Here is a 21029-nt window from a genome sequence, read left to right on the forward strand (position 1 = left end):
ATTTGGCAAGTATTCTGCCTTTTTGACTTTCTTGGAAGACCTTGCTTGTTATTTATACTTTTAACATCACAACTGATATGTTCATTGCACCAGATGCCATCCCAGAGTAGTGCACAGTTTTAGCTGCCCATTTTTTTTTTCAGCTTTATTGAGGTATAATTGACAAGTAAAATTGTAATATATTTAAAGTGTACAACATGATAATTTGATATGTATATACATTGTGAAAGGATTCCCACCATTGAGTTAATTAACACATCCATCACCTCAAATATTTATACCTTTTCTTTTTTGAGGGGGTGAGAACACTTAAAATCTATTCTCTTAAGTTCCAAGCATACAATACAGTATTGTTAATTATAGTCGCCAGGCTGTACCTTATTTATTTTATAACTGAAAGTTTTGTATCCTTTTACTAGCCTCTCCCTATTTCCTCCACCACCGCCTACCCCTGGAAACCACCATTCTACTCTGTTTCTATGAGTTAGACTTTCTTTTTTTTTTTTTTCTTCCGATTCCACATAAGTGATACTGTGCAATATTTATCTTTCTCTGGCTTATTTCACTTAGCATAATGCCCTCAAGGTCCATCCGTGTTGTCACCAATGGCAAGATTTCCTTGTTTTTAAGGCTGAATAATACTCTATTGTATATATATGTACCAGATTGTCTTTATGTCTTCATCAGTCGAGGGACACTTAGGTTATTTTCACGTCCTGGCTGTTGTGAATAATGCTACAATGAACATGGGAGTTCAGATGTGTCTTCAAGATAGTGATTTTCTTCCCTTTGGAGATATACCCAGAAGTGGGATTACTGGATCATATGGTAGTTCTATTTTTAATTTTTGAGGAACTTCCATACTGTTTTCCGGAGTAGCTATACTAGTTTATGTTCCTATCATCAATGTACAAAGGTTCCCTTTTCTTCACATTCTCATCAGCATTTATCTCTTGTTTTTTTGATAATAGACATTCTAACAGGTGTGAGGTGATATCTCATGGTGGTTTTGGGTTTTTTTTGTTTTTTTTTTTTTGTGAGGAAGGTCAGCCCTGAGCTAACATACATGCCGATCCTCCTCTTTTTGCGAAGGAAGACTGGCTCTGGGCTAACATCCGTGCCCATCTTCCTCCACTTTTTGTGGGACGCCACCACAGCATGGCCTGACAAGCGGTGCATCGGTGCGCAGCCAGGATCCGAACCCGGGCCGCCAGCAGCAGAGCGCGAGCACTTAACCGCTACGCCATGGGGCCGGCACCTCATTGTGGTTTTGATTTGCTTTTCCCTGATGATTGGTGATGTTGAGCACCTTTTCAAGTACCTGTTGGCCATTTGTCTGCCTTCTTTGGAAAAAAATCTGATCAATAGAAATATATCTATTTGCGCATTTTTTAAGTGGGTATTTGGATTTTTGCTATAAGTTGTATGAGTTCCCTGTATCTTTTGTATATTAACCCCGTATCAGATATGTGGTTTGCAAATATTTTCTCCTATTGCATTGGTTGCCTTTTCATTTTATTGATGGTTTCCTTTGCTGTGCAGAAACTTTTTAGTTAGATGTAATCCCACTTATTTATTTTTGCTTTTTGTTGCCTTTGCTTTTGGTATCAAATCCAAAGAAATTATTGCCAGGACCATTTTCAAGGAGCTTACCCATATGTTTTCTTCTAAGAGTCTTAGGATTTCAGGTGTTACATTCTAGTCTTCAATTCATTTGAATTGATTTTTGTGTATGGTGTAAGAACCTCAATTCAACTAAAGCAGAGAAATTAATGTCTAATTTCTGAGAAAAACATAATATGTTAAGTGTTCAAATTCACATTTACTTATTCTGTTGACTTTCTGAAAATACAAGTATTAAAATGTGGAAAATAAAATTAATATATGACTACCTATTTTTAAAAAATATTTAAGGCATCAGATGGGGTTACTTTTTATTCACTCCACCTCCCTTTATGTACTGACTCTAAATGGTTCCAGAATTTTTTCTGAACTTTTTTCCAATCACTTATGAGATACTTGTTTTTAAATTGAGCAAATATGATTTATTAATTGATTTTTAAAGTGATATTTTGCTTTTATTTTATTTTAAAGTAGAAGATATTTACCTGAAGAATTGTATATAAATCAAAATTTATTTTAAATGCACAGGGATAACTATTTATAATCCTATGATTAATTCCTTTATAGAGCAAATATTCACCCTTTATTTCATCTTTTGTGTAAATATTGAGTTTGCTTAAAGCAAGATTTAAAGGTTATGCTCATTGGGAATACTTTTACACTTTGAAATTTAGCATCTATTGCTTTATAATGAAAGTGGCTTTAACTTTAATTGAGATAAATAAGATATGCTGGATCAATTCCTCCCCTGATTTACTGTGATTCTCTTGAGTAAGTTATTTCGCTTACATGTCTTAATTTTTAGTTATACAATAAGGATAATAACAGTACTTTCTTGTATAAGACATTTTTACAAGGCACTTATATAAAATATAGAAAGATTATACAGCTAGGTATAAAACATTTCAAGATGATGATGATGCTTTATTGGGATAGTATATTTTATTTTTCAGAGTATTTTCATATGCACCTCTCTCTTCAGTCTTTTCACTGCCTTTGAAGCAGTCATAGCAGTATTACACCCCTATTTTATAGATAATTTGACTTTTTTAAAGTCAATTAAAGAAACAAATATATTAAGCATCTATTATATATTTGATAACATGCTACACCTATTGGGGGATCCTATAAATATTGCCCATGAACATTGGTGTCTCTACTGATGTTTAGGAATAAAAAGATATTTATCACAAAAATTCACAGAATGAAAGTTCACATATGACAATATTCCACTGTGTACTGTGGGGGAACAAAATTAATATTTATTTTAAACACCTACTGTATGCCAGTTTCTTAGTCTTATTTAAGCTTCCCAGTACTATAAGGGAGGTGGAATTAATTTTATTTTATAGATGAGGAAGGAACCAAGTATAAAGGAAAAACTCAGATTTTTTTCTTCCTACTATTTCTCTTCTGTGTGTCTCCTTTACTACTCACACAGAGCACTTCGTTTCTGATACTTATGGTCACCAATGTATGAAGGTTTTTCCCACAACAACAAGCAAGTCTGCAAGATGCCAGCTGGGTGTCCTACAGTTCAACTCAATTCTGACACTGTTGAGGGTTCAATCCTACAAGACTTCTGCCCCCACTTCAGATGCCAGTCACAAACTCAGGCTGTTACCTGTGCTTCTAACCCACTGGCTACAAATTAGAGGTTCCAGTGATCCCCTCCAACTCAGGATGCCAATCACAAGTCCAGGTTGTTACCTGTACTTCTGACCTACTGGCTATAAATCAGAGGTTCCCACCACTCCCTCCTTGGTTCGTTTAATTTGCTAGAGTGGCTCACAGAACTCAGAGAAATGTTTTACTTACTAGATTACTGGTTTATTATAAAAGGATGTTACTCAGTAACAACCAGATGGAAGAGAGGCAGAGAGCAAGGTATGGAGAAGGGGAGGGGAGCTTCCATGCCTTCTCTGGGCACACCATTCTCCCCATATCTTCACGTGTTCACCAACCCGAAAGCTCTCTGAACTCTGCCCTCTGGGTTTTATATGATTGATTAAACCATTGGCCACTGGTGATTGATTCAACCTCCAGCCCCTCTCCCCTCCCCGGAGGTCAGGTGATAGGACTGAAAATTCCAACCCTCTAATCACATGGTTGCTTCTTCTGGCAACCAGTTCCCTTCCTTAAGTGGAGTCCAAAAGTCACCTCATTAATATGACAAGAGACGCCTTTGTCACTCTCCACACTGAGGAAATTCCAAGGGTTTTGGGAGCTGTGAGTCAGGAACCTTGGACGAAGACCAAGTATATACGAGAAATATATTTTGGTCAGCTAAATGACCAAATATATATTTTTATTATAAATCACAATATTGCACCAAGACTCAGAAAATAAAAGTAATTTGCCAGAGTTCACCTAGCTAGTAAGTTCCAGAGCCTGTATCCAGATTTAGATCTTTCTGATTTTAAAACCCATGATGTAGCAAACACACCAGGCTAAACTTCTTGGATTTAAATTATAGTTTAATAAAAGAAATGAAGTTTTAGAAGGGCTTCTTGAGCATAGTTTTAGAATTGACTTTTGTTTCATAGAAAATTCAGTGAATGAGGACTATCTTTACATCCTGGTCATATGGTCCACAGATGCCACAGACGGTCCACAGAGCCTAAGAACCCAAAAAATCTTGAAGACCAGCTAGCCCAGTGCTCTTATTCTTCTACTTTCGTATAGAAGAACATGGTGGCTCTAGTTAAAACTCTGCCCTATATCTCAAGTCATTCATTAGCCATTCATTCAGAAAATATTTATGAGGGCCTACTGTGTGCTAGGTGCTATACAATAATGAACAAAACAGACATCATTACTGTTCTCGTGGCACAACCTAATAAACATTAATCAATAAGCACAAATATAAATGTATAATTATATACTGACATGTAAATGCATTATTCTGTACTGAAAGGAGAACTTTAAAAACAGGAATTTCAACTAGACACGGAGATAGAGAAGGCTTCCTTAAGGACAACAAGCTTCAGATGAGATTCCCTAAGAACTAAGCAAATGGTGGTGAGAAGAGCATTTCAAGCAGAGAGAATAACACTTTCTGTGTTCAAGAAACTAAAAGGATGCTAAAGTGAGTGAGCAGAGAATGTGAGGGCAGAGAACGTAGTATGTGATGAGACGGGAGGAAGGTAGGCAAGAACCAGCTGATGCTAAGCCTGGTAGAGGCTGTGTTAGGGATTTTTTCTCCTAAGAGTAGTGGAAAGCCACTTAAGACTTGGGTTTGCTTTTGAATATTTATTTGTTTGCTTGCGGTGTGAATAACTAAATATTCAGAATTGAACTTGGAAATGATCGCTCTAGCCCTGCAGTATGATGAATGGATTTAAGTTAGTAGCTACAAGGAAAGTTGTGACTTTCCACGTAAAACTTGATAGTTTGGACCAAAGCAATGCCAGAGATATTGAGAAGTGGGTGGATTTAAGAGGTGCTTATGAGATAATGAACTCACTGATGATTTCAATGTGAGAGAGAAGGGTGCCCAAGATGAGTTTAGCTGTCCACTGGAAGATTGGTGCTGCACTCATTGAGCTAGAGACCACTAAATAAAAACTTGGTGTGGAGGAAAAAGAATATTTGGGGAGGTATTTATGTATTCATTAAAAAATACAGTAGAGGGCCAAGCCCGGGAGCCTAGTGCTTAAGTTCGGTGCACTGTGCTTCAGTGACCTGGGTTCGGTTCCCAGATGTGGACCTACGCCACTCGTCTGTCAGTGGCCATGCTGTGATGGCAGCTCACATACAAAAAAAGAGGAAGATCAGGGGGGCCAGCCTGGTGGCATAGCGGTTAAGTACGTGCACTCCGCTTCAGCGGCCTGGGGTTCGCAGGTTCGGATCCCGGGCATGCGCCGATGCACCACTTGTCAAGCCATAATGTGGCAGTGTCCCATATAAAGTAGAGGAGGATGGGCACAGATGTTAGCCCAGGGCCAATCTTCCTCAGCAAAAAGAGGAGGCTTGGCATCGGATGTTAGCTCAGGGCTAATCTTGCTCACAAAAAAAAAAAAAAAAAAAAAAAAGAGGAAGATTGGCAGCGGATGTGAGCTCAGGGCAAATCTTCCTGAGAAAAAAAAGAAGAAAAAATGTGTATGGAATAAGCCCATCACATGTTAACACAAATAGCATATTTTTATGAAAAATAGCCATCCTTTCTCCCCCCAAACTTGGTGAGAACATGACATTGTTTTTGCAAATCACTTTAATGTCTGGCTTAATAGATGGCAGCTAGATTCTCATTGCTGCTTCTGCTTTCAATTTGTGGTGAGATGTTGTTTTCGTTGAAGCATGTGAAGAATATCCAGCCCTACACAGACATGTAGTTGGAAAAGGGAGGAGTATTTTAATAGCCTTTTCAGATCACTGTGGATGTTCTTTGATACTACTCCAAAACACAGAGTGGTTGTTTCTCAAAGGTTAGTTATAATGTGTAATCTGAAAACATATCAATGAACTTGTTTTGCTCTATTACATTGAAATCCGTTGGTCTCTCTTGAACTCTGAATGGATCACTTATGCACCATTTAGTAAATCACACTTTGGTCATTTGGAAAAACTTAAATTCATTAATATCACCGCAACAGACTTTAAGTACTGGGAAACTGTCAAGTTCATGGCAGCAGTTACAAATTTTCTGAAAGTCTGAGTCTGATTCTTGCTTGAAAGCTCAAACTTTATCATTAGTCACAAGTCGTTATTTTCCTTAAGTTCAGAAGCTCGAGTTGTTTAGTTTTCAAGAAAATGTCTTCCAAATAGCCAAGTATAAATAACCATAGTTTGTCCATTAGTCATTCCTCAAGCTAAAAATGATGTTCCATGGAAACAGTGGCTCACAAGTGCTTTCCTTGAGACAGTTGTTCTTCAATATGCAGCTGAAATACTTCATGTGTATTTCCCATTTGACCACGAAAATATTTTTTAAAGTATACTCAAACGTTAAGATTTAATCAAAATTTTTATTGCTCTATCAAGAATATTCTTAAGTGAAACTGGCTTCTTTTTTCTTTTCCTACAAGTTCATGGCAGTGAGGAATACAGCGACTACTAGTTGCAGGTATTTCAGGGACCTCCGCATCCTGTTCAGGGCCACATAGACTACGCTTTGAAGACAACACTTTGAGAACCACTAGCAGAGATAGGCTCAAGAATATCAAAATTTGTGTATCACTTTAGGCACTGGATGTCATCTGGAACTCCCTGTCACTGTCTTCTGCATTGACACATATGCCTTAGTCTTTTGACATCCCCAGTTGTAGATGCTACCAAGACCTAATTCTTACCTAGCCATGTGGCTTTTTCTTAGTACTCTATCCTCTCACCCTAATTTTTATTTCCATACTTTGATCTATGAAGTTCTGTTATAGGATACTGACTTAGGAGTTTAGCAGATATTTCTACTTCCCCTTTCCCCACGACTCCCCCTTTCTGTTATATACTTCTTCATGCTTACAAGTCTCTTCAATAAAATAGTTATGGTTCATAGGGAAGATGTTTAGTGCAGCAGATTATATCCTATTTCCAAAGTTAATTCATATTTTCAGTGATAATTTATTAGACTAGTGCTGTCCAGTAAAACTTTTTACAATAATGGAAATGTTCTATATCTGCACCGCCCATTATGGTAGCCACCAACCACATGTCTGGAGCACTTGATATGTGGCTTGCGCAACTGAGGAACGTAGCTTTTAATCTGAATTTAAATAGGCTACCATATTAGAGAGCACAGATTTATGCACAAGACCCACTGTTAATAGAAAATTATGCTTTGAGTCAAAAAATAGAAACTGTATAAAAAAATAGGAACTCTGAAAATAAAAATCTGTATTATAAGCTACTATAGCTCTTTCCTTATGAAAAGTACATTTTAGGAGACCTCAGTTAAGAATCATGAGGTTGGTTGTCCTTTTATCTAGATATAATATTAACTGACTTCTTATGAAATCCTATACATTTCTGCTACTTGTAGGCCAACAGTGTGCTTGGGGAAAAGAGACTAAGGAACCATGAGAAGGAATTAATGTGGAACTGTGCGTCTGCAAAGATTTTAACCAAAAAAACCTTCTTCCCTAAGGGTTTATTGTCTACTTGTTACTTAAAAAAAAAAATTCAAAAAAACAACAGCTCCCTTCCCCTCTACAGTTACCAGCCATAACCGCTCTACTCATACTAGGAAGAGCTCAATAGGTGATGACTATTCCTGTTATCAGCAGGATAGGTGAGGATTAAATGAAATGATGTATGTCAAGCTTTGTTCCTGGACGTGCCCAAACTGCATCTGTGTACTAGAGGGAGAACTGAGTTTGGAAACCACATTCAGCCCCTCCGATTCTTGAAAACAGGCAATCCAGCTGTGTCTCTCCGCCTGGCCATTCCCTGCAGTTGATCAGTTGCAAACTCTTTCATGCTCCCTCCTGCTAGATATGTTTTTCACGGTTAACCCTCTTGTGAGTCCCCTTGGGAATCTTGGCTCCAACGTAAATAAATGTAAATAATGCCTCTGCCACTTCATCCTCTTTCATGCCCTTTTTTCTCCCCTGTCTTTGCGTAAATTTGACTCTTTGGCTTTCAAGGACACTGCTTCGTCTGTATTTCCTTATTCCTTCATTTTTTCACTAAAAAGTTACTAAGTAACTTTTATTTTCCAGGAGTACCAAAAAAAAGGGGGTAAAACAAAACAGAACAAAATAGAAAAACTACTCCCCCCACCAAAAAAAAAATGATTCTAATTAAAGGCAATGAAGGGGAATGGTGGTTAAGAATACAAGGTGTGGGGACCGACCCGGTGGCGCAGCGATTAAGTGCATGCACTTCGCTGCGGCGGCCCGGGGTTCGCAGGTTTGGATCCCGGGCACACACCGATGCATCGCTTGTCAAGCCATGTTGTGGCGGCATCCCATATAAAATGGAGGAAGATGGGCACGGATGTTAGCTCAGGGCCAGTCTTCCTCAGCAAAAAGAGGAGGATTGGCATCGGATGTTAGCTCAGGGCTGATCTCCCTCACAAAAAACAAAAAGAATACAAGGTGTGGAATCAGACAGCCTGGGTCCAAATCTTAACTCCAGTACTTGCTAGCTTTGTGACTTTGAACAGCAATAGAACTATTTCATAAGGTTGTTGTGAGGTTTGAATGAGTTAATCTACGTATGACCATTAGCATGGACCAGCACATATCTAACATTTACTGAGTGGTGGTGGTATTTTTACTGCTACCTCTCTTACTACTACTTCATTTCTACAACTACTGTTCTGTTATTGCAGTTATCATTATCCCTCTCTCAAGGACCTCCGATATTTTATCATGATAAATAAACTGCAGTATGTAAATTTAACTGATTTGTTGGAGATGTGTGCAAAGACACTGAAAGTTTGGAAGAGAGTGAGTTAGACAGGCTGCCCAAAGGAGGTAGTTTCTAGCCTTCTCTCTTTCCCTTAAACCTGAGGGCCTAGAGGCCACCACTTTCCCACCACATCATTGCCCCTTCTAGATCATTCTTTTTTCACTCCTGTGTACAAGTCCTATCTTGTTTCAGGTTCATACTACCATCTTTTCCTCCTCCTTTGCCCTCATTCATAGAGGACTTTGGCACCTGTGCCAGTCTTCTTTCCTGCATTGACTTCTGCTCCCTAAGTTGGTGACAGTATGTATAATGGGTTAAAGGCACAGGAGCTTTGGAATCAGAACCCCTAGGTGTGAATTCCAGCTCTGCTACTTAGTCGTGAAATCTTTGGCAAATCACTTAACCTCTTTGAGCCTGTGTTTTCGTTTGCAGAATGGGATAGTTCCTACCTCATCGGGTTATTTAAGGATTAGATGAGAACAGTGCCCGGCTTTATTAGGGCTCCATCAATATGGGGTTGTCCTGTTTCCAGCAGAGCTGTGGTGAACCCTGGCTGATATAATATACGCTGGCATTTAGCACAGTTTACTTTTCTCCTTGAGTCCAGCGATCTTCATCTGCGTGCATGAATATAACCATCACTCAGAACTAATCTAGCTCTGAAATTTCAAACTATTCTATCATTTTCTCATCACGACCTAATAGTCTTCCAGCTTTTTGTTTTTGTTTTCTCTTATGCTTACTACCCTTGTTCCTTAAACTCATCAACACTGCCATTCCAAAGGTCCTCCATTGTCTCCGTGATCCTCCTTGGGGTGTCCTGTCCTTTCTGATTTAGCCTCTGTCCTTTAGTACACAGCCTTCTGTATCCTCACTGTGTATATTAGTTTTCTATGTTACATAGCAAATTTCCATAAACTAGTGACTTAAAAGAATACCCATTTACCAACTCACAATTCTGTCGGCTACAGTAATCAAGACTGTGTGGTGTTGGTAGAGCAATGCACACGTAAATCAATGGAACAGAATAAAGAACCCAGAAATAGACCCACATGAATATGCTCAACTCATTTTTGAGAAAGGTACAAAAGAAACTCAATGGAGGAAGGAAAGCTTTTCAACAAAATTAAAACTTTTGTTCTGTGAAAGACCCTACTAATAAGGTGAAAAGATAAGCTACACACAGGGAGAAAATACTTGCAAACCACATATCTGACAAGGGCAGAGCTCAGCTGGATTCTCTGCTCAGTGTCTGAAACCACAGCATCAGCCAGCTGGGTTCTCATTTAGAGGCTTAAGTAAGAAAGAATCCACTTCCAAGCTCATGCAGGTTGCTAGCAGAATTCAGTTCCCTGTGGTTGTAGGACTGAGGTCCTAGTTTTCTTACTAGCTGTCAGCCAGTGATCTCTCTCGGTTCCTAGAAGCTCCTCTCAGGTCTTTAAGATCATGGCCCTACATCTTCAAAGCTAGCAATGGAGAATCTTCCTCACGTTGAAACTCTCTTTTTTTTTTTTTGTGAGGAAGATCAGCCCTGTGCTAACATCTGCCAATCCTCCTCTTTTTTTGCTGAGGAAGACTGGCCCTGGGCTAACATCCATGCCCATCTTCCTCCACCCTACATGGGACGCCGCCACAGCATGGCTTGCCAAGCGATGCGTCGGTGCGTGCCCAGGACCCGAGCCAGCGAACCCCAGGCTGCCACAGCGGAGCATGCGCACTTAACTGCTTGCGCCACCAGGCCGGGCCCTGAAACTCTCTTTTGCTTTGGATCTCCTTCACCAGGAAGAGTCCAGTCCCTTCAAGGCATCACCTGATTAGCTTAGGCCCACCAAGGATAATCTCCCTTTCTTAAAACCATTTGTGTCATGTAACATAACCCTAATCACAAGGGTAACTATCCCATCATATTCCTGGTCTTTCCTGTACTCAAAGAGAGGAAGTTATACAAGGGTGTGGACCACTGGGGGTCATCTTAGAATTCTGTCTCCCACAGTGCCCTGTAAACTCCTAACCTTGGATCAGTCAAACCAGCTATCCATCTTCACTGCTCCTCTGCTGAGCACTGCAGGATAAAATCACAAGATTATATGATTTGTCGCTACCACAGATTTGTAATCTTACACTTCAGTAGATCCCTCAGCAATGCTTCGATGTGACCTTGTTTAACATTTTGTGTGTCCCAAAAAGCTGTTTTATATCTTAAGTCACCAAGCCCTTGTTATCAGCCATCCCTCTCAGAAGTTGGCCTTTTCCTCAGCCTTCCAAAGTAAGGCTTTTAGTCCACAAATTTGGATGAACTTATCCAAATATACCTCTTTCACTTCCTTTTGTCTTAGTATTAGAGAAAAAGATTTTTCTTCTCTTGTTCATGGCTGAACAACATGGAAACACCTGTGCCTTTGATTGAAAGGAGGTTTTTTTCTTCCAAAAGCCTCTTTCATTATCTACTAGATTTCTAAACCTCTTCTTTTAGTTTCCTTCCGACCTCTCTCTCTCACAAATACTTTGAAAGCCACACTTCTAGAAAGAATGGATGATACTATACTGACTCTGCTTCCTCACATCCCACTTCTTCTGCACCCAACAGCAACATTATGATACTGATCCTTACCACACCGCTTCCTGGAAACTTCTCTGGAAAAGATCACTAACAACCCCTCCACTCTGTTTTGTCAGTCCCCGTCAGACTTGATTTTTTCTATGATGTTTAACAACGATGACCACTCCCTTCTCGAAACTTTTCGCTTTATGGCTTCAGTGATACCACTGTCTCTTGGATTCTTTGCCTCTCTGAACATTTATTTTCAGTCTTCCTCCCTGATTCCACCAGAAAGAAAGAAAAAGGTATAAACACACAATGACAAAGAAAGAGAGGACACTTTAGCAAATTAGAGATTTCAACCAGTTTTTGGAGATGGAAAGCAGTTGGAGAGTTGTAACTAACTAAGCAAACAGAAGGAATGTAGACTTAAGTGTCTGCTGAAGGAAATGCCGATTTGCCCCTCACAGGACCTAGAAAAGCTGAAAACTTAGAAACAGGGTGAGGCACGGAGCTGAAATAGTGTGTCCCAGTCAAGAAAGTAAATAATTCTTTTATCAAGAAATTCACCAATCTGAGATTCAAAAAGCCCACAAGATATTAACCTTTGTCAGTTTTCCCCATGAATAGAAACTTGTTGTGTGATAGTTCTTTAAGTAAGCTTATTCATTGGAAAAGCTCTTGCAATCAGTTTTATAGTGCCTCTTAAATAGTGAATGGATAACACAGATCACCAAATATTTAAGAAAAGCTTTCAGTGTAAAAAAGAGACCAAAACAAACAACCTGATGAAAAGGTGCCTGCTCATCAAAAGACATTATTAAAATAGGTTGATAGATATCTGGTAAAGTAAGTATATTAAATGTTAATGGTAAAATCTAGATGGTGGATATATGAGTCTTCATTCTAAAATTTTTTCAACTTTACCATATGTTTGAAAATTTTCTGAATAAAATTTTGGAAAAAAATTTAGTAAAAGAGATGCAAGATAAAATGGAAGATAAAAATGATGAACAAAATAAGGAAGATCTAAAAATACGGAGAGACTTTCCATGTTCATGGATTGGAACACTCAACATAGTGAAGATGTCAATTCTCCCCACATTGATATACAAGCTTAATGCAATTCCTATTAAAATCCCAGCAAGGTTTTTTGTAGATATAGATTATTCTAAAATGTATATGGAAAAGTAAAGGAACTAGAATTACTAAAATAATTTTAAAGAGAGAATAAAGTAGGAATCATTCTACCAGATTTCAAGACTTATTATATAGCTACAGTATTCAAGACTGTATGGTATTGGTAGAGAGATAGACACATAAATCAACAGAACACAATAGGCAACTCAGAAATAGCCCCACATAAAGTATGGTCAACTGATTTTTGACAGAAGTGCAAAAGCATTTCAATGGAGAAAGGATAGCTTTTTCAACAAAATTCAAAACTTTTGCTCTGCAAAAGATCCCTGTAAGAAGATGAAAAGAAACTACAGGCTGGGAGAAAATATTTGTGAACCACATCTCCAACAAAGGACTAGAATACATAAAGAGCTTTCAAAACTCAATGGTAAAAAACAAGTAATCCAATTAGAAAACATGGAAAAGACATGAACGACCATTTCACCACGGAGAAGACACAGAGGGCAAGTAAGCACACAAAAAGATGCTCAGCATCATTATCCCCTAGGGAAATGCACATAAGACCACAGTGAGATGTCACTACACATCTATCAGAATGGCTAAAATAAAAAATAGTGACAACATCAAATGCTGACGAGGATATGGACAGACTGGATCGCTCATGCATTGCTGGTCAGATTGTAAAATGGTGTAGCCATTCTGGAACACATTTTGACAATTTTTTATAAACCTAAATATGAAAAATTGGATATAGCCAAGATGTCCTTCAGTGGATGAATGGTTAAACAAACTATGGTATTTCCATACAATGGAATACTACTCAGAATAAAAAGGAACAAACTATTGATACACATAGCAACTTGGTTGATTCTCCAGAGAATTATACTGAGTGTAAAAAGCCAATCCAAAAACTTTACATAGGGCCGGCCCCGTGGCTTAGCGGTTAAGTGCGTGTGCTCCGCTGCTGGAGGCCCGGGTTCGGATCCTGGGCGCGCACCCACGCAGCGCTTCTCCAGCCATGCTGAGGCCACGTCCCACATATAGCAACTAGAAGGATGTGCAACTATGACATGCAACTATCTGCTGGGACTTTGGGGAAAAAAAAAAAGGAGGAGGATTGGCAATGGATGTTAGCTCAGGGCCGGTCTTCCTCAGCAAGAAGAGGAGGATTGGCATGGATGTTAGCTCAGGGCTGGTCTTCCTCACAAAATAAATAAATAAATAAATAAATCTTAAAAAAAAAAGTTACATAATTTATGATTCCTTTGTGTGATATTCTTGAAATGACAAAATTATTTTTACAAAGTGAGCAGGTTAGTGGTTGACAGGGGTTAAGTACAGAAGGGAGAGAGTGGGAGGGAAGTGGGTGTGGCTATAAAAGGGCAACATGAAGGATCATTGTGGTGATGGAATTGTTCTGTATCTGTGTTGTATCAATGTCAGTCTCCTACTTGTGATATCACACTATAGTTTTGCAAGATGTTGCCATTTTGGAAAACTAGGTACAGGGGCATGGGATCTCTGTATTATTTCTTACAACTGCAATGTAAATCTACAATTTATCTCAAAATAAATTTAATTTAATTTTAAAAATTGACAAAATCATTTAACAAAATGACAAAGAAATTTTAGGAGGGAAAAGATAAGAAAACTTAGCAGATCAATCCAGAAGATCTAACATTTAATTAAATGTTAGAAGGAGAGGAAAAAGAAGACAGGAAACAAAAAAAGGAAAAAAGAAAACAAATGAACAAATTTTCTCATACTGAAAGGAACAGATCTGTAGACTTGAAGGTCTCATCCAATACAGTAAATGAAAATGGCCCACTACTAGTGAAATTAGAAACTCTTGAAAACATCCAGAGGAAAAAAATACAGATCACATACAGAAGAACAAAAATAAACATTGGATTGGTATATTGAAAACTAATTACGTGAAGAAGAAAGCAGCCAAAGAGGAAGAAAGATCAACTCAAATGAAGTACTTCTCAAGCACTCTCAAAACACTGTTCAAGTGAGTGATTCGGGAAAAGGCAGAAATAAATTGAGAAGCTATGGGAAGCAGGAAACAGAGGTAGAGCAAAGGAGAGAAATGATGTGAAGGCCCAGCGAAAGCAAAGATCTAGGGATTTGGAGAACAGCAACCCAGATGAGACCAAGTGGACAGAGGACTTTGAGAAGGAGATCTCTGGGGGCTAAAAAAGAAGGAGGAGTAAAGGATGGATATATTATCAGATATTTTTTTAATATTTGAAAATTAACAATGATAAGGATTTGGCAGCTCCAATAAAGAAGGCCAGTGGGTACATAGAAAAAATAGCAAAGGAAGAAAAACAAGGCAACTACCAACTTCAGGAGAAACAAAAAGAAAAATTCAGCAGCAAAAAGTATTCACATAGTTGTGGGAGCTGGCCGGTGGCGCAAGCAGTTAAGTGCACCTGTTCCGCTTTGGCGGCCCGGGGTTCACAGGTTTGGATCCTGTGCGTGCACTGACACACCACTTGTCATGCCATGCTGTGGTGGCATCCCATATAAAGTAGAGGAAGATGGGCACAGATTTTAGCCCAGGGCCAGTCTTCCTCTGCAAAAAAAAATAAAAAAAAAGAGGTGGATTAGCATCGGACGTTAGCTCACGGCTGGTCTTCCTCACAAAAAAAAAAAAGTATTCACATAGTTGTAATATCTGTGTTCACAACTGAATAATCAAAAATGGTGTTATAACTAGAAATAGGGGGTCGGCAGTTATAAAAGAGTTGAATTTACAATAATAGGAAGTCAGTCCTTCATGTCTAAAATCAGTTAATCACAAAATATCAGTATAGCCATATTCTTTACAAATACATCATTAAATATCAAAAGAAAAAAAGAAAAGACTGAAAGAGTTGGCAGTGGTTTCTCTGGACAGAGCTTAGGGATCAGGATAGATGAGACAGGACACTAGTCTTTTTAAACCTTTTCATTTATTTGTTTTGTTTTGTTTTTTAACTATGTGTGTGCATTTGATTAAAAATTTTTTCTGTAAAGAAAAAGACACAGTCCATGGCAAAGGGGGAAGTTGTAAGGGGAACAGCAGTGAATAATTTGTTTCTAGTTGGTAATTAATTGAGAAGTCATTTACAAATACAAGTAAGTGTCCATTCCCACATCAAAGGTGGAATCTGACCTGCCAAGGAGCATCACTGTCTACGAGTTTGAGAAATGTTCCAGTAAGAGCATAGACAAATCCTGTTAATGTAGAGGCTATTTATTCCCAGATTTTAGTACCAAAGAGGCTACAGAATACCTAGAAGTCTTAAAGGGTACCAGGAGATGTGCCCTTTCAATGGAAGCCCCGTGTCCTTCTGCAGTATGATACGGGGAAAGCACACTTTGGGCAAATTAACATCTGATCCTCATTTCTGCATCTGGAACATGAGAATAACCTTACAAGGTTTTTTTGAGCGTAGGAAATAATACATGCGATGTGTACCTCTTGGGACGTAGAGGTACTCAATATGATTGTTCTAGAAAAAATAAATAGAATTAACAGGAATAGTAGAATCATTCCCTGTGACTGTGGGCTTTTACTGGATTATCTGCCACAGTATGTCTCTGGATTTTTGACTCGATGTTTACAATTAGTTTTTATGCAGAATACTGCCAGAGGACTGGGCACATAGCTAACGATGGCAACTCCCGTTGAAAAGGTGTCGCCAGGCAGGTCACTGTTACAAGTCCGAGAAGCAGCTGAAGCAGTATGGCGTGGGCCAGGCAGGCACGGTGCGAGAAGGGAAGACTTCAGCTGTGCAGTGACTTCTGTATTTTGAATGTTGTTGTTGAACTTGTTCTCAGCCGGAATCCAGACTGTGCTAACTATGGAAGCAATGGGTTCAAAGTACCTTCAGCTGATGCTCCAGAGTTCACATCAAGGGCTTCGTGTGATTGTTCCTGGGGGCACAGCCAGAGGATATGATATTCTTGTATTGTTAATGTTTTTTAAAACCCCAACAATCGAAAGGTCATAATTGTTGTAATGATGCTATAATTAAGTTGTGGTAAATGATAGCATTTGTAGATTTTATAACCAGAATTGATTCATAAAATGAATACAGTCCCAGCAGTTTATGTTAACATAATTAAATGGAAATGTGATTCTAACTGAGTTTGCTTATTAAATTGAAAATTACTGGGTTATGAGCACTCTTACGTTTCTGTCAAAATTGGTGTAAGTCTAGAATTACATGAAATATCCATTAAAATAGAGCATATTTAAGGCTCTGATGCTGGTGGCGAATACATTTCCTAAAGCACGTGCAGGTTGATGGTGTGAGAGCATGTGCTTCGAGCCAGGCTCCTGCTAACTCCTTTTCTCTTTCCTCTGCAGACATTGGTTTAGCCCTGGGGCTAGGACAGAGCATGGCCAGGTAAGGAACATTCTCATCCGAAAGAAAGTCACTCAGTCTCTTCCAAATATTTAACTCTTTCCCTTCAACATAGTAGATCAGCTTTATGAGAAAGGATATAAATCCCAGCTTATTTAAAAAGGAGTTAATTGAGCCAGTACTTAATACTCAAACCAAATGAATGATCCTCAATAAACATCAGAATTCTCCCTTACTGCCACCTTCCTCAGTGACACGTCACCTCCGTGGAGAGGCACTGAAATTGACTTGTTTATAGGGCTTCAATCTTTCTTTTTTTAGAAAGTTAGGGTTTCAAAATAGCACATATGCTTTAAAAGTTGACTTGTATTAAACATAAGATCAGCCAACAAGAAAATGTTTTATTTTTGAAGTTTAGAAGGTGGTAATAGTTTCTTACAAGTTTATGTTATATTTCTAGATGAGTTTTTTTTAATTTCTTCTTAGGATACATGGCAGCACAATGATTCATTGACTTTAGCAAGAATTTGACATTCATTTCAATTAACTTTACATAAGTCATCTACTTTCTTTGTCCCTTGAATGTACTAGTTCTCTCTCTGCAGTATGCTAAGGTAATTTAGGGCGTAAATTTTTGATAAATTTTAAAGCATATACGTTTTAGCTTTTGCTAAGTGTTTTTTTTCATTACGGATTGTAAGAGTTATTTTTTTGAGTCAAAAATATGATATGTAAGAAATACCTTTAAATACATGGGAATAAAAATCTCAAATCCACAAGGATCATTTCTTCTGAGGGGTAGGTAGGTAGATAGGTAGGTAGGTAAAGAGGAGGTTGTACTTGGTAATGGTAATTGGTAACATTCTGTATTGGTGATGTTTTATTTCTTAAACTGGGCAGAAAGTTCACAGTTGGTTTCATATATCATAGTTCCTTTTACTTATAAAGGAAGGTGCCAAATACCTCATTGTGAATTATACTGTATTTCTTAACACACATGAGCCTAATTAAAGAAAACTATCATGTGAATTCAGTTTTAATGATTTTTTGTAAACTTGACTTTTTCCATGAGAGCGATGTGCCCCTTTAAAGATATATCTCACATTCATAATAGAATATGTACCACTATTTCTAAAGATTTCGAAATTAACTAGGCTAGGTTACATCTGTGATGTGTTTATCTTATTGTTCAGAATATAAAAATTAGACTTTCTGCTTTCCCAAATGCTTCTTATCCCTCTATATACAATGTTTACCATAAGATTTTACTTCTAGTAGTAAGTCACATCAGGATATAATTTATCTCAAAATACAATTTTTTTTTTTAAACAGATGCAGTTTTTTGGGTTTGTGGGGGTTTTTTGCTGGGAAAGATTCGCCCTGAACTAACGTCTGTTGCCAATCTTCCTCTCTTTTTTTTTTCTCCTCTCCAAAGCCCCAGTACATAGTTGTATATTCTAGTTGTAGGTCCTTCTAGTTCTTCTATGTGAGCTGCCACCACAGCATGGCTACTGACAGACAAGTGGTGTGGTTCCACGCCCAGGAACCGAACCTGGGCCACCAAAGAGGAGCACACTGAACTTTGACCACCATCAGGGCCAGCACCCAAAATATGGTTTTTTAAAGCTTGTTTTCTACCCTTTAGAATTTGAGAGATATTAAAGTGATGTTATAAATTTATGTTTTAGATTATAGTATAACTGGTTACTTCCAGCCAAACTTTTATTCTGCAGTTAAAAATTAACTAATTGCTGGGGCCGGCCCAGTGGCATGGTGGTTAAGTTCACACACTCTGCTTCGGAGGCCCAGGGTTCATGGGTTCGGATCCCAGGCACAGACCTACGTACCGCTTATCAAGCCATGCTGTGGCAGGCATCCCACATATAAAGTAGAGGAATGTGGGCGCGGATGTTAGCCCAGGGCCAATCTTCCTCAGCAAAAAGAGGAGGATTGGCAACAGTGTTAGCTCAGGGCTAATGTTCCTCATGCACAAAAAAAATTAACTGCTGATAATATAGAGAAGAAAGTTGACCAGCTTTTTGATTTAAATTTGTAAAATCTTTTGACCATTTTTTGAATCAGCCTTTTGCTTAAACTTTGACACACCATTTCAGATTTTTATCTTGACCAGATAGGGTATTAACTAATGAATACAGGTGATTCTTGTTATTTGCAGTAGCTGTGTTCCATAAAGTCGACGCAAACCCTAAAGTAGCAAATACTGAAACGTTGCTCCCAGGGAAAATACAGGGTTAGGTTCCTGAGGGCCTCTGGTCACACATTTTCACTAACCAGTCAATACATATCCTTGTTTGATGCGTGTTTCTGTTTAAAGACACCTTTATTATTCTTTATGAAATAAAGATACCTTTATTTCATAGGTATCATTGACTCATTAATGTTGAACTCATGGCCGACGGCACTATAGCTTATGCCTGAAGGAAGCTTATCTAACGCACATGTTTTCTGTAGAAGGCCCGTCACAGCCTTCCTGCACTTAGAAACACTAGCCGGCACTTCAGCACTCTGCCTGGGGGCCATTGCAAACAATGAAATCAAAAACAAGAACACAAAAATGCAAAACACCCAGCACTAAATAGATCGCGAAAAAGACACATTTATAGTATGAGAGCTGAAACAAGAAGACGGAGCATCGCCTTGTCAGACCTCGGCTAAAAACGTGCGCTACCGGGGACTCAAATTTTTACCACTCTGTCCGTGTTTGCAAATGACTGCAAAGGTGCCAGAAGTACTGATTTGAGCATTACAAATAAATTTTAGCATATAGGCAAATTCACAAATACGGAATCTGCGAATAATGAGGAATGACTGTACATATTTATGTATGTATACAAATACACACAGACTACTTATATTTTGAGGCATAAAAATTTCTTAGTTCAACTTAGACCTAACTATAGCACGGTAAACCATTGGCTAAACATAGGTGCAAGTGATGAAATGCAAGTATAAAATCCTTCGATATATTGTTGAATGAACGACTATTAGCCTGCATGATTACCTTTTATTTTTCTCACACCAACTTATCAACATAAAGAAATGGTAGCATTAGGGCCGCCCTGGGGGCATAGTGGTTAAGTTCGGCAGACTCTGCTTCTGCGGCCTGGGGTTCACGGGTTTGGATCCCAGGCACAGAGCTACACCAATCATCAAACCATGCTGTGGTGGCATCCCACATACAAAATAGAGGAAGATGGGCACAGATGTTAGCTCAGGGCCAATCTTCCTCACCAAAAAAAAAGGAAAGAAAGAAAGAAATGGTAACATTAACCCCACTTCTTTTGAAATCCCACCCCTCACTGCTTTCCCCCATCTGATGATTCCTCTTTCTGTTCATTAGTGCCAAATCCCATTTCCCTTTACACTGTGCAGACTTATCACTCTTTCATTACACATTTAGTAAATAACTGTTATCCATCAGCCATTATCAGGTACTCTCTAGTTTTAAAAAAAAGATATTTATAAAAACAACATAGCTTTTCCCCTAAGGTGGTTATAATCTGGGGCAGGAAAGCAATAATTATAGTATGTTGATAAATGTTTGAGAAAACCACAAAGAGGGCACTATAAAAGCCACAGAAGAGAAATGTGAAAGTTGGTTCAGACGTAGAAGGGAACAAGGCAACTATATGAAGCACCATTTTTTTGTGTGTGTGAGAAAGATTAGTCCTGAGCTAACATCTGTTGCCAATCCTCCTTTTTTTTGCTGAGGAAGACTGGCCCTGGGCTAACATATGTGCTCATCTTCCTCTACTTTATATGGGACGCTGCCACAGTATGGCTTGACAAGCCGTGTGTCGGTCCGCGCCCAGGATCCGAACCTGTGAAACCCGGGCCACCAAAGCGGAGCACACGCACTTAACCGCTACGCCACCAGGCCAGCCCCTGAAGCATCATTTTTTAATTTTTTGTCTTTTTTATTTCTGTGGCTTTTCCTCCTTGAACATCTAATGGTTTGACATTTTGCCTGAGTTTACAGGTATCTTAAGTAGTCA

The 21029-nt window shown here is 38.7% G+C and overlaps 1 protein-coding gene across 2 annotated transcripts in view; it reads left to right on the top strand.

Annotated features, from left to right (window-relative positions):
* GPATCH2 (G-patch domain containing 2) overlaps positions 1-21029 on the top strand; it is a 182921-nt gene that overhangs the window by 111470 nt on the left and 50422 nt on the right. For both annotated transcript variants that reach the window (XM_058533694.1, XM_058533695.1), the window contains exon 7: positions 17016-17055. In XM_058533694.1, coding sequence (XP_058389677.1) covers positions 17016-17055 — 40 coding nt within the window. The remainder of the gene's footprint in view (positions 1-17015; positions 17056-21029) is intronic.

The sequence above is a fragment of the Diceros bicornis genome, chromosome 38 (assembly GCF_020826845.1).
Source record: "Diceros bicornis minor isolate mBicDic1 chromosome 38, mDicBic1.mat.cur, whole genome shotgun sequence".
Taxonomy (NCBI): domain Eukaryota; kingdom Metazoa; phylum Chordata; class Mammalia; order Perissodactyla; family Rhinocerotidae; genus Diceros; species Diceros bicornis.